Source organism: Sceloporus occidentalis, unplaced genomic scaffold (assembly GCF_023333645.1).
Source record: "Sceloporus occidentalis isolate IW3139 unplaced genomic scaffold, rSceOcc1.0.p SCAF_9, whole genome shotgun sequence".
In the NCBI taxonomy this organism is placed as follows: domain Eukaryota; kingdom Metazoa; phylum Chordata; class Lepidosauria; order Squamata; family Phrynosomatidae; genus Sceloporus; species Sceloporus occidentalis.
Window position 1 is genome coordinate 24,116,719 of NW_028316989.1, and position 14,555 is coordinate 24,131,273.

The 14,555-nt window shown below is 41.0% G+C and overlaps 1 protein-coding gene across 2 annotated transcripts in view; it reads left to right on the forward strand.

Moving 5' to 3' along the window:
- KIRREL3 (kirre like nephrin family adhesion molecule 3) overlaps positions 1–14,555 on the forward strand; it is a 1,115,257-nt gene that overhangs the window by 932,240 nt on the left and 168,462 nt on the right. For both annotated transcript variants that reach the window (XM_089537770.1, XM_089537771.1), the window contains exons 9-10: positions 574–722; positions 9,196–9,323. In XM_089537770.1, the coding sequence (XP_089393896.1) occupies positions 574–722; positions 9,196–9,323 (277 nt within the window). The remainder of the gene's footprint in view (positions 1–573; positions 723–9,195; positions 9,324–14,555) is intronic.

Sequence of the window (14,555 nt, forward strand, 5' to 3'; positions counted from 1 at the left end):
TATTAGGAGGAACGTCTTGAGAGTAAGGGTTGTTTGACAGTGGAACACACTCCTTCCTTGGAGATTGTGGTGGAGTCTCCCTCTTTGGAGGTCTTTAAACAGAGGCTGGATGGCCATCTGTCAATGGGGATGCTTTGATTGAGATTTCCTGCATGGCAAAAGGGGATTGGACTGGGTGGCTCTTGGAGTCTCTTCCAACTCTATGATTCTATGATTCTGTGACTGACTGGTTGGCTGGCTGACCAGCCTAACACACACATGTGTGTGTGGAAGCCACCACATGTGGGGGGGGGGGGCATGGAGTAAATTGCTAGAAGAGACTCTGTTGGGGGTGCTTTGATGGAGAGTTCCTGCATGGCAGAATGGGGTTGGACTGGATGGGCCTTGGGGTCTCTTCCAGTTCTATGATTCTGTGACTCCAGTGGATAACTTTTTATTCCTATGTGCCTAACGGATTTTTGTTTTCATATTTTTAAAACTCACAAGTTTGTACAACATGTATTGCATAAAGGGGAGTTCTAGTGGATATGCCTGTACCATTGTAACACAGCCCTTTTTGTTATGTTCTTGCAGGTGGGCCAAAAAGGGACACATTATAAAGGAAGCATCAGGCGACTCCTATGAGGCCATTGTTGACCACACCTATTTTTTTGAACCCATATCCTGTGAAGTGACCAATGCTTTGGGCAGCACCAACATCAGCAGGACAGTAGATGTCTACTGTAAGTATAGTATAGCTCTTACACCATTGGGAGCCTGCCTGGCCAATAGGGTTAATGCTCCGGTGGGGTGGGACCTCTTGGGGGGGGGGGGTGATCCATCCTCTTCCTCTTCCCAAACTTTTTTTCTGTCCTAGAGGGAAAGGGAAAAGCAAGAAGGACTCTTGGAGCCTCTGCCTGAAGGAAGAGGAGAGCTGTTTCCTTATAAAATGTTAAAATATCTGAACAAAAATACAAATAGTAAAACAAACAAAATATTTGAATGCATAGGTATGACATCTGCATGTAAATGTAAAGGGGGTCACAAGGGTGAAAAATTGGAGAAGCACTGTTTTAGACCATGTCAACTCTTACCTCGGGTTACGAACGCGCCGGGATACGAACTTTTCGGGTTACGAAAAAAAAAAAAAAATATTTCCGGGTTACGAAGGTTATTCCGGGTTACGAATAACCTTTTGGTGCTTTTCGGCGCTATTTCGCACCAAATCGCGGCTTCCCTCCATTAGCGCCTATGGCTTTCTCGGCTTACGAAGACTTCCGGGTTACGAAAATGGCGGCGGAACGGATTATTTTCGTAACCCGAGGTAAGAGTGTATTTGAAAGAATCTGAGAAATCGACATTTGCATGTACACAAGACTATCATCAGTTTCATCCATGATGAAAAGAGGGGGGCAGACAGAAGCAAAACATTGCTCAGCAATTGCTCTGCTACACTTTGAGATATAAAACCATACACTGGAGATAATAAAATTCATGGTTCTCCAGAGGTTGCTGGACTGCAACTCCCATCATTCCTGGTTATGCTAACCAGGACTGATAGGAGTTGTAGTCTAGCAACATATGAACACCCACTTGTTCTTGTCTCACCATGCATATATCAGCTCCTTGTGGTAAAGATAGGATTACAGTGGCCAGTCTTTCAAGGGAATACCTATAAGTCCAAAAAATGAACTGCTGCCATTCTCATATACTGCACAGGACATATGATGCCTCCTTTGCCTGCTTTGTTTTATCTGCAGAGGTTGCATCCATACTGCAGAAATAATCCAGTTTGACACCACTTTAACTGCCATAGCTCTATCATTATTATTATTATTATTAACATTTATTTATAGAGCGCTGTAAAGTTTGCACAGTGCTTTACATAGTAAGGGTTGAAAAGAAGAAGAAGAAAAACCTGCCAAGCAGCATGCAATCTAAAGCAACATTACATGATTAAAATATCTCTAATATAATACTACTAATAATAATACTCAAATGTTTTGGAATTTTGGGAATTGTAGTTTTGTGAGACATTTTGCCTTAGAAGTGTTAGGAAGACAACTTGCTCCCTCGATCCCTGTCCCTCATGGCTAGCAGCTCAGGGGGGAACGGTAGTAACTTCTATGTTACACCGTATAATTAATACATCATTGAGGGATGGGCAATTTTCATCTAGCTTAAAATTGGCCATTGTAAAACCCTTGCTAAAAAAGCCCTCCCTTGACCCCCTGATGCATAATAATTATTGGCCATTATCACTATTGCCATTTTTAGGGAAGGTGATCGAGAGGGCGGTTGCAATCCAGCTTCAATCGATCTTGGATGAAACGGATTATCTAGACCCATTTCAAACTGGCTTTCGGGCAGGTTACGGGGTTGAGACTGCTATGGTCTCCCTGGTCGATGATCTCCATCTAGGCATGGACAGGGGTAGCGTGTCCCTGTTAGTGCTCTTGGTCATCTCAGCAGCTTTCGATACCATTGACCATGGTATCCTTCTGGAACGCCTAGTGGAGCTGGGAATCGGAGGCACTGTGCTCCAGTGGTTCCAATCCTATCTCTCTGGGAGGTTCCAGATGGTGCAGCTGGGGGACGTGTGCTCTGACAAGAGGGCCCTTATATCTGAGGTCCCTCAAGGAGCCATTCTGTCCCCCATGCTCTTTAACATTTACATGAAACCGCTGGGAGAGATCATCCGGAGGCATGGGGCGCAGGGTTATCAGTACGCTGATGACACCCAAATAGTCTTCTCTATGTCTCCGACTGATTCAGTGACCAAGGATGGCATCTCTCCTCTCGTTGCCTGTCTGGAGTCGGTAATGGGCTGGATGAGGGAAAACAGACTCAGCCTGAATCCAGAGAAAACGGAAGTACTCGTGATAGATTCCCCTGGCCCAGGGATGGCGGTGATTCCACCTGTCCTAAACGGGATCACGCTTCCCGTGAAGGACTCAGTACGCAGTCTGGGGGTGCTCCTTGACTCGTCGCTCCACCTTACATCTCAGGTGGATGCGACGGTCAGGAGCACCTGTTATCAGCTTAGGCTGATACGCCAGCTGCGTCCCTACCTGGGCCGGGGGGACCTTGAAACGGTAGTACACGCTCTGGTAACCTCTCGTTTGGATTTCTGCAATGCGCTCTACATGGGGCAACCCTTGTACCATACCCGGAAGCTGCAATTGGTGCAGAATATGGCGGCAAGACTGGTCACTAATACACCTAGGACCAGCCACATAACACCGGTCCTTAAAGACCTTCACTGGCTGCCTATTCGCTTCCGGGCGCAATACAAGGTGTTAGTTATTACCTATAAAGCCCTAAATGGCTTGGGCCCAGGGTACTTGGAGGACCGCCTCTCTCCGTACAATCCGCCCCGCACACTCAGATCAACCGGGAAGCAACTGTTAAGAGTTCCGGAAGTCAGATTAGCTACTACCACCAGGAGGGCCTTTTTTTTTTTTTTTAAGTTTTATTAAGCAAACACGGAACAAGTGCAATGTATAATACATAAACCCAAACTTACATACATACAAAGGACAACATAGAATAAGCAAAATATCCAAAAGATTATTCTCTATATTTCGACTTCCAAGGCTCTCTTCTTACACCAGATTAGAAAATTTATCACAGTGGTTCATTATAGTAATAGTAAGAAAAAAAAAAGAAGAAGAAGAAGAAGAAGAATCAGCCTTTATGCAGACATAAAAGATTATCTAAATTACAAATACCTAAAGTCATATATATATATATAAAAAAAAAGTAAATAAATTACAATTACATCTGCCAATTATAGATTTCTAAGAAAGGATCAACACAGTACCATTTTTCTTTTGTCTCTTCCACGGCTTTATCTTGAAGAGTTGCAGTCAGTAAGTCTAGGTTCCGCACTTCTTTCAATTTAAATATCCATTCTTCTAAGTTTGGGCAGTATGGCTTTTTCCAAGCTTTGGCAAATAATAATCTTGCAAGGGTGACCATATACAATATCAATTTACACGATTTTTTCTCTATTTCCTTATCCAGATTACATGTCATATTCAATAAAAATAATAAGGGATCAAACGGGATCTCTTTACCAAGAATATCACTCATTAATTTTTGAATATTTTTCCAAAAAGTAGTAGATACAGAACATTTCCACCATATATGGAAATAAGTACCCTCTTTAACCCCACACTTCCAACATTTGGGATTTCCATTACCATAAATCTTATTAATTTTAATAGGAGTCATATGCCATCTAAACAGCATTTTTATATAGTTTTCTTTGTAATTCTGACAAACAGTAAATTTCTTAGTAATCTTCCAGGATCTATGCCAATCTTCCAGAAGGATAGGATTCCCAACATCCTGGGCCCATCGAATCATTGAATGTTTGATTGTTTCATTCTCTAAGTCTCTTCCTTTTAGTAGCTTGTAGAACTTAGATAAATGCTTTCCTTTTTTATCTTCTAATATACTATCTAGTTCATTTTTTACAGTGCTAATTCCCAATTCTTTTGAGTCTACTTTCCATCTATTACTCAATTGTAGGTATAAGTACCATTCTAATTTGATTCCCAATATTGATAGTTCTTCTCTTGTTCTAATTATAGCATTATCCAAATTGTCAAAAGTCAAGAGGTCACTATAACTAATCCAATCAAATGAAATCTTTTTAGTTCTGCCAAAAAATGCTTCCTGGGGAGAAACCCAATATGGGAGCTTAACATAAAATAATTTTTTGATTTTTTCCCATACCCATGATAGAGATCTTCTTAAAAAATGATGCCTAAAATCTTTATATTCCTTACCCTTCCCATACCACATAAAGGCATGCAATCCTTGTCCCAAGTCGCAATTTTCCAAATTTAGCATTTTCTCATTTGAGAGGAAGATCCAATTTTCTAACCAACATAGACCAGCCGCATAATAATACAGCTTCAGATTAGGGAGGGAACAACCTCCTCTTTCCCAGTCATCCGTCAATATTTTCCATTTAATTCTAGCACGTTTACCATTCCATAAAAATTTAGAAAGTTCCTTTTGCCATTGGTTAAATTGGACCTCTGAAGAAATAATTGGTAGGTTTAAGAATAAATAGATAAACCTTGGCAATATATTCATCTTAATTATAGTCATTCTAGCAGAGAGGGATAGTTGTAATCTCGACCAAGAGATTAGGTCAGCCTTCACTTCTTTCCATAGCTTGCCATAATTATTGGAGAAGAGATCGATGTTTCTATTTGTTAAAAAAATCCCCAGATATTTTGCTTTATTATTCACATTATAGCCTGAAATTTGAGTTAATTTTTCATTTTCAGCAGCCGATAAGTTCTTAGTAATAAATGCAGTCTTAGATTGATTAACACTCAGGCCTGAGTGAAATGCAAAAGTATCCAAACTCTTATTCAAGTAATCAATATTATTTAAAGGATCTTCTGGAAAGCAAATTAGGTCATCAGCAAAGGCTCTAACCTTATAAGTATAATTATTGATTTTAACACCTTTTTGTGCTGAATCATCCCTAATCTTATTAAGCAAAACTTCAAAAGCAATAATAAATAATAAAGGGGAAAGTGGGCAACCTTGTCTCGTGCCCCGTTTTATCTCAAAAGAGTCAGTCTTTTCATTGTTTATAATAAGTTGTCCCCTTTGCTTCTGATAGATAGAAGAAATCCAACTATACATCTTAGAACCAATATCCATAAACTTCAATACTTCCAATAGGAAGTTCCATCTTAATCTATCGAAGGCTTTTTCTTCATCAATCAGTAATAAAGCTAGTTTTTTTTCATTATGACGTTCAAAAAAATCTATGATATTTACTACAACCCTAATATTATCTTTAATTTGACGTTTAGGGAGGAACCCAGATTGATCTTCCTGAATCCGATTAGCTAGTACTACCTTTAATCTTTCTGCTAGAACCTTAGTATAGATCTTATAATCACAGTTAGTTAATGAAATTGGTCTATAGTTACTTAATTCTGTTTTCTTATCCTCACTTTTAGGGATTAGGACAATAGCCGCCTCCCTCCACGAATCAGGAATTCCATCCAAATGAATATCATTTATTGTGTCTCTTAAAAAAGGAACCAAGACTTCCTCCATTTTTTTATAGTATATCATAGATAAACCATCTGGCCCTGCGGCTTTATCCGAACTCATAGCTTTAATTACTAATGAAATCTCTTCTGCCGAAATCTCTTTATTCAAGAAGTTCCTCTCTGGGTCATTTAATGCCAAAGCCTTCTGGTCTGAAATATATTCTCTTAAACTACTTAAGTCACTCAGGTTACTCTCTGATCCACTGTAAATATCTCTAAAATAAGAGTTAAACAGAGATTTAATCTCTTTTTGTAAAGTGTAAATCTTCCCAGAATGCCTAATCTCTGTAATCAGTCTGTTATCACTCTTCTTTCTCAACCTGGAAGCTAAGATTTTCCCAGCTTTATCTCCATACTCAAAATACTTTTGCTTTACAAGAAGTAATTTTCTCTTTACTTCCGCTATTTCCAAAACTTTCAATTCTTGTTTAATATTTTCAACTTTCAATTTTGACTGTAAGTCACCATCACTTTTCCATTGCTTTTCGGCCTCCATAATTGCTTGTTTGAGATCTTCAGTAGTTTTTACATCTTTCTTCCTTTTGATACTGTTAAGTTTAATCATAACCCCTCTAATGACTGCTTTACTAGCATCCCAAAGTATCTTATTACTAATATCAGTTGTCTTATTTTCTTTAAAATAAAGTTTCAAAGATTGTTTCACTTTTTCATTGATTTCCGCACTGTTTAACAAATCCTTAGGTAACCTCCAATTGAATCCTGGCTTCCTAACAAAAACATTCATGCTTATCAAATTATGATCAGATAAAGTAGTGGGAATTACGTCCATTCTTGAAATAGAAGGGAGAACACTTTTAGATGCCAAAAAGAAATCAATCCGAGACCAAGAGTCATGAACTTCAGAGTAAAAGGTAAACTCTTTACTATTCTGATATTTATGTCTCCAAACATCTTCCAACTTATAGTCTTTCATAAGATAAAAAAAGGATTTAGGAAGTTTGCCCTGATGTTTTTTAATTTTAGATTGTTTATTAGTTTTCCTATCAACAGAAGGGCAGATTACTGCGTTAAAGTCTCCCATCAACAAAATATTATCATGATCTGTTTGTCTAAGCTCTTCATGTAGGTGGGAGAAAAAAGCCTCTTTATTATCACAGGGAGCATAAACTCCCACTACCAATATTGTTTTACCATTTAATTTAACTTCTATAGCAACATACAAGCCATTGTTATCTTTAAAAATTTCCTTTGACTCAATTTTCTTGTTCACATAAACTGCCACACCTTTTTTTTTGTCTACTAATGAGCAATAACAATTCCCTAGCTTAGGGTTTCTTAGAAGACGTTCCTCCCTATTTTTGATCTTAATTTCCTGCACACAAATTATATCACTTTTAAGTTTTTCCAAATAGTGAAAGACTCTGCTTCTTTTAAATTTTGAATTGATTCCCTTTACGTTCCAGGAACAGATTTTAATTGTCATTGTTTTATCTAACTATCATTCGATCACAATAAGCGAGAAGCTAGTAAGGTTAAAAGGGAAAAAGTTATTCTTTATTAAAAAATATTAGAATCAAATTAAGTTCGCCTTAAAAGGCTAAGATATCCAGAACAAAATTAATGAGAATGTAGATTCCTTTCATGGGGCCTTGACCCCTTAGTATGTTTCTATCAAATCCTCTCCTAAATTCTGTAGATTAGTCTCTCCACTATCCTGTTGTTCCAAGTCTTTATTAATATCTGGGTGGTTCCCCGTATTGGCACCTTCTTTAAGACCAGTTCCTTGTTTTCCACTAGGTTTCCGTTCCTTTTTCTTATATCCTTCAAAACCAAAATCCCCTTTTTTATCTCTGTGTTCTTTTCTTAGTCTTTCTTCAAATTCTCAGATTGTCAATCTTGTGTCTCTTCTGTTGATACATAAAAGAGAGGCCTTCAATTCTTTCCCATCTAAATTCAATCTTTAAGTACTTCAGCATATTAACCAAGGATCTGTACTTCTGACGAGAAACCATAATAGAAGGTGGGATATCTTTAAATATTTTTGTCTCAATTCCTTCTATGATAAGATTGTTACTGTAACTATTTTGGATTATTAAATCTCTCACTCTAGTTTTCACACAGCAAACCGCTATGTCTCTGGGAAGGTTCCTGTCCTTAGCTTGACTTGATTGAATCCTATAGATTTTATCAATTTCACAGTCCATCTTATCCCGAGGAAAAGCAAGAAAGTCTGCCAAAAAAGGTATAATTCGACCAGGAGGGCCTTTTCAACCTCGGCCCCCAACCTCTGGAACTCACTTCCCAATGAGCTCCGCTCGGCCACCTCACTGAACCAATTTAATAAGGGGTTAAAAACATACCTTTTCAAGCAGGCATACCCCTGACTCTTGACTCTTGACTCCCAACTCCCGATGTGCTCCCACCTTCGTCAGCATTGTTGAGCTGGCATGAGATGTGGTTTTATTGTGGTTTTATTGTTGTAATTGGTTTGATGTCTTGCATTTTGATGGTTTTTATATTGTATATGTACATGTTGTTAACCGCTTTGATTTTTAGAAAAGCGGTATATAAATAAAAACTTTATTTATTATTATTATTCTCTGACAGAGATCTCTGGTGCCACAATAAGTTACCATTTCCTGGATTCCATAGCATTGAGCCATAAGAGTTAAAATGGTGTCAGACTGGATTATTTCTGCAGTGCAAATAAAGCCTAGGTTCATTTGGCACTCAGTATTGAGCAACATGACAGACATCTACAGAGCACTGGAAAGGCAGTCAGAAGTATGACCTGACAGTTCCATAACAAGTTCTTCAGGGCTTCCTTCCCCAGTGCATCACTGTGTGAACCTAGAGCAATATAGACCTTCAGATTAAAAACCTGAGATCCATTCACAGTGGCTAGAGATTCACAGTTCTGCTGCTGTAGAGCCTAAGCAAAATGTCAAACTTTCACTCTACCTATGAAAGATTGAGACTAAATATCTCTGGATCAAGCCATCAAGCCTCCATGCCTCCCACTATTCAAGGACATAGGCCAGACTCCATTTTACCTTTATTCCTCTGTTTTATTATTCTATTATCGTGCTGTCTATATTTGCTATCAAGAGTGATTTAGTGTTGCCTTCCAAAGGCCCTTTCTAAGACAGATCTTTCATTACAGTTGGGCCGCGCATGATGTCTGAACCACAATCCCTCCTTGTTGACCTTGGATCAGACGCTGTATTTAACTGTGCGTGGATTGGAAATCCATCTCTGACCATCGTTTGGATGAAGCGAGGCTCGGGTGTGGTAAGCATGCTGGGCAGTGGTGCTGAAAATTGACTTAATGTAGGGGAGGTTCGAGAATTGTGTGTTGGCGCTGAGAGGACTCACAGCTGCACAAGATGGCTGCAGCTCACACTCCAACACTTATTTCGTTGGTTGCCTGAAGTGTGATGGAAGATGTTCCATTCATTACATATCAAGGTAAATACTGCTACATCCTCTGTGGCTCAGCATAGTACAATAGTTCCACATGAGGAACTGCGCTACATCTGACTGTTCTATTATTATTATTATTATTATTATTATTAACCTTTATTTATAAAGCGCTGTAAATTTACACAGCGCTGTACATACAATCTTTTTAATTGGACGGTTCCCTGCCCTAAGGCTTACAATCTAAAAAGACACGACACAAAAGGAGAAGGGGAAGGGGATGAGGGCCAACAGTTCTTCTCTACCTCCGAGGCCTGGATCAGGGGAGATGGACTGGAGGGAGGACATAGCAATACAAGAAATGATTCAATAAAACAGGCAACAAAGGAACATCAAATAGCAAGTGACAATTATGCAATGCCTGGGAACGCTTCTCTGAACAGGATGGTCTTCAACTCCGTTTTGAAGCTGGTTAAAGAAGTGATGGCTCTTGCTCGCGGGGGAAGAAGGTTCCAGGAGTGAGGGGCAGAGAGTGAAAAGGGGTGAATTCGAGATGGGGCAGAGGAAATAATGGGCTGGGACAGCAGACTTTGACTACCAGAACGGAGGGCCCTAGTGGGAAGGTGAGGAGAAAGAAGGTCTGATAAGTAAGGAGAGGCCAGTCCATGGAGGGCTTTAAATGTCAACAGCAGGAGCTTGTACTGAATGCGGAAAGGGAGTGGGAGCCAGTGAAGGGATGCCAGCACAGGAGAGATGTGGTCAGAGCGGTGGGCGGATGTGATAATATGTGCAGCTGAATGCTGGACAGAGATTAAAGGACGGAGGTGAGAAAGAGGAAGCCCAGCCAGGAGAACATTACAGTAATCAAGTCGTGAGGCCACAAGGGCATGGACCAGGATCTTGGCAGAAGAGGCAGAGAGATAAGATTGGATTTTGGCAATATTGTATAGTAAGAATCGGCACGCCTTGGCTGTGGTCTGGATCTGCGGGATACACGACAGAGAAGAATCAAAGATAAAACCAAGACTGCGGGCTTGCTGGACTGGTTGAATAGAAATGTTGTCCACAGAGACAGAAAAGGAATGTTGAAGGGTGGGCTTAGGGGGAAAGACAAGAAGCTCCGTCAATAATCCTTAGACTTACAGCTTGCCCGCTCCATACGCGGGTGCTCCATATGCGGCTTTCACTTTACTCAGAAGCTGCGCTGCAATACATTAAATGGTTTACGCAGTATTTGCCTTATGTGGGGGTGGGTGGGGGTCCGGAACAGATCACTGCGTAAGGCAAGGCTCCACTGTACTATAGAGCCATTGCAGTCTCTTCATGGCCATTTTGTGGCTGATGGAGAAGTATCTGCTGTGTCCCTGTAGTATCTGGCTGTGTTCCTGTATCCAGATGTGAAATGATTACAGCATCTGCTGATGTTCACTGTGATCCTCTCTTGTGCATCTGTCTACAGAGACATGGCCAGACACTTCTCTGACCCCTTCCCATTCTCTGCCAAGCACAGAATGGCCATGAAAGGAGCTTACTGTACAGTAAATAAGGGGCGTTGGTTGGCATAGACAAAAGAAAGGAAAAGCAACCTCTGCATCTACCAATAAAAGACATACAGAGGCATAAGAATGACTTATGCCTCAGTATGCCACTAACAGGATGGCAGCCTGACATTTCTGACATATCTGACAATTTGATCAGGCCCTTTAAAAGTGCAGGGGTCAACACTGTAATTTGTAATCCATAATGTCCCTGATTTAAATCTCCTCTCACCTAGGAGTTTATCAGATAAGGGAAATTGGAAGTATAATCCAATGGCAATCTGAACGCAATCATGGGGTTTAATGTTATTGCGTGATAGACTACCACACACAATTTCGGGCAATGGCATGCTAATTTTGGGCAATGGGAAGCCAGTTTGAACGCATTTCACATTCACGTAAATTCACTGAACTAGCGAATTCACGTAAATGCATTCTGGCCCCACTTTCTTTTCATTCGAAATTAAGAGAAATTCCTCAGGTGTGATAAAGTCCCTAGCCTAAATTCATAAAACTATGGAGCTAGAAGGGATTTCAAAGGTTGTCTAGATTAGCACTTATGGATATGTAGACCTAGGGGTTGTTCTCACTAGGTGAAACCCCGTGTTCTGAATCGAATCCAAGGAGTGGCGTTCCTATTAGGATCCGATTTAAACCTAGAACGGTTCTAGAGCAACCCGCAATCGTCCCCACTACAAATCGAATTGTAGAGCGGAATAAAATTTTGAATCGAGTTTTCCTCATTTAACGCGTGTTAAAAAAACACTAGGGTCCGACCTACGTTTTTCCATTGATTCGATTTAGGAACCGGAGCATTTGAATAGGAACGACAGCCTTTGAAATTGTGTTAGATGAATGGGAGGAGCGGAGTGCGATGGGGCTGTCCTTGGGGGAGTTGCCCTTTCTGTCCCCATCTGTCTGGCTGTCGCCATTTTTGCTTCCCTCACCCCTTTGTCCGCTGTGGTCTTTCAATAAGAGATAAGGATTATTTTTATTTTTTTTATTTTAATGGTTTACAGGCGCTTAATCTCTTCAGCGCTTTAAACACCTGAAGTCCCGGCTGCTCAAGGCTTCCCCCAGTGGATTGCAACCTCCCCTCTGTGTGGTGAGAGCCCATTTCTAACGGAGGAGAGGCAGGGAAGGGATAGCTCCTCGCGAGGAGACATCTGATCTCGCCCAGGCAGGGAAGGGCTCTAATCAATGGGGGGGGGGGGGAATAGAGCCTTTCTCTCTCCCTTTCTCAAATGGAATCTGCCTTCTCCTCCAACCCTGGAAAGAGAATCTTTGGGAAGAGTGCTCCCTCCCTGCTTTTCCAGCAGCCTCCTTCATTGATCTCTGGGCTCTCTGAAGGGATTCTCCGATAGTTCCTCTGGAAAGAGCTTCGCTTTGCCAGAAGCCTCTCCCATTGATCTCTGTGCTCTCTGAAGGGATTCTCCCTGGCTGTCTTGGGAGACAGGATGCTGCCCTCCAAAACCTATCCCATAGTTCCTCTGGAAAGAGCTTCGCTTTGCCAGAAGCCTCTCCCATTGATCTCTGTGCTCCCATTGATCTCTGTGCCATTTTTGCTTCCCTCACCCCTTTGTCCGCTGTGGTCTTTCAATAAGAGATAAGGATTATTTTTATTTTTGCAACCTCCCCTCTGTGTGGGGAGAGCCCATTTCTAACGGAGGAGAGGCAGGAAGGGAAGGCTCCTCTCGAAGAGGCATTCCCTGCCCGCTTGGGCTCTGATCTCGCCCAGGCAGGGAAGGGAAGGCTCCTCGCGAGGAGGCATCTGATCTCGCCCAGGCAGGGAAGGGAAGGCTCCTCGCGAGGAGGCATCTGATCTCGCCCAGGCAGGGAAGGGAAGGCTCCTCGCGAGGAGGCATCTGATCTCACCCAGGCAGGGAAGGGAAGGCTCCTCGCGAGGAGGCATCTGATCTCGCCCAGGCAAGGAAGGGCTCTGATCAATGGGGGGGGGGGGGAATAGAGCCTTTCTCCCTCCCTTTCTCAAATGGAATCTGCCTTCTCCTCCAACCCTGGAAAGAGGGAAGAGTGCTCCCTCCCTGCTTTTCCAGCAGCCTCCTTCATTGATCTCTGGGCTCTCTGAAGGGATTCTCCCTGGCTGTCTTTTGGGAGACATGAAGAGGGGATGCTGTCATGCAAAACCTATCCCATAGTTCCTCTGGAAAGAGCTTGGGTTTCCTAAATTCGCTTTCATAAATTCGCTAAATTCACAAACAGTCAATGAAATGGAAACGATGCCAAAAGATAAATCGCTTCCAAATATTCCGGATTAACGTTACGTCATTCTGACGTACTATTGATTGACAGCTCCAAATAAGGTATGGAGGAGAAGAATCGCTTTATTTAAACACCGATTTCATGCCAAGTAGGAACGCTTGCAGGTAAAAACTTCGATTTAAATAACCAGATGGGAACGATGAACAAAGCGATTCGGATAGCGGGATAAGAACAGTGTTATTTTGAATCGATTTTATTAAAAACGTTGTATTTTAAATCGTTTCAAATCTTAAGTGAGAACAACCCCCTACAGCCTTTGCATTAAACCTGTTACATAAAACATCGTTTGGGTTAGAGAATTGTCTTTTTAATCTTACTCTGGCCCCTATTAGAAAAGCATTCACAGCCTTGCGGTTTTGACATATGCCTTCTGCCTATTTGACTGGCAGATAGAAGAACACCCCCATCCACCTAAGATGGTGTATTTGTAAAACTGGGGTAGTGGAGAATACTAACATTATCTTTTACATTGCCCTCTTTATACAGCTCTTAAACAAAATTTCCTTGATCATAATTTACATTTCTTTCTGACAAATCTTGTTCCCAACAGATCTGTATTATTTTGGCTAGTAATGATGTATTCATTTCCTCCATGGTGGCAAAATTTGCTTTAGCTGCTATTAAGATTAAACTTAGTTTCCAAGATGGGAGTGATGATTAGAAGTTTAATTTGTTACATATTTTTATCATTATTGTTGTATTACTGTATCTTATTGATGGGATTCTATTATTGTTGTTGTTGTTGTTGTTGTTGTTGTTACTGACAAACCTGTTACTCAAGGAATGTCCATCACCACTTGAGATAGGCTGTTCCACTTCCAGACCATCCTATGCCTGCTTATGCCACTGTGAAATTCCTCCTAAACTTTACTGGAAGTCCCCTTAATGGTAACTTGAGCAACAATAAACACATTTGTTTACATAAAGAGTAAAACTAAATTATATTTTAGCACAGATTTAGAAAAGTTATTCCCCCAAGTGGTGAAAAATGTCTGTTTCTCATAGTGCATGGTTTTCATCAGCTGCACCACTTGCATTTAGTGTGCTTTGTTTTGTAATGAGTCACAGGAAGCATCTTAATTTGCAAGTCGGCCTGTTGAGGCACAGATTTCTGAAGAAATCCCATTCTGGAAGGAAATATGGATTAATAACAGGGGATGTCCTTTTAGTGTCTAGTTTTGCTTAAGTGACAGACTGTCAAATGGTTGAAAAGCTATAATCTTTTTGGAGAATTAAACACACCAAATCCTTTTGACCTTTCCACATAGGACTTGGTCTCCAACAT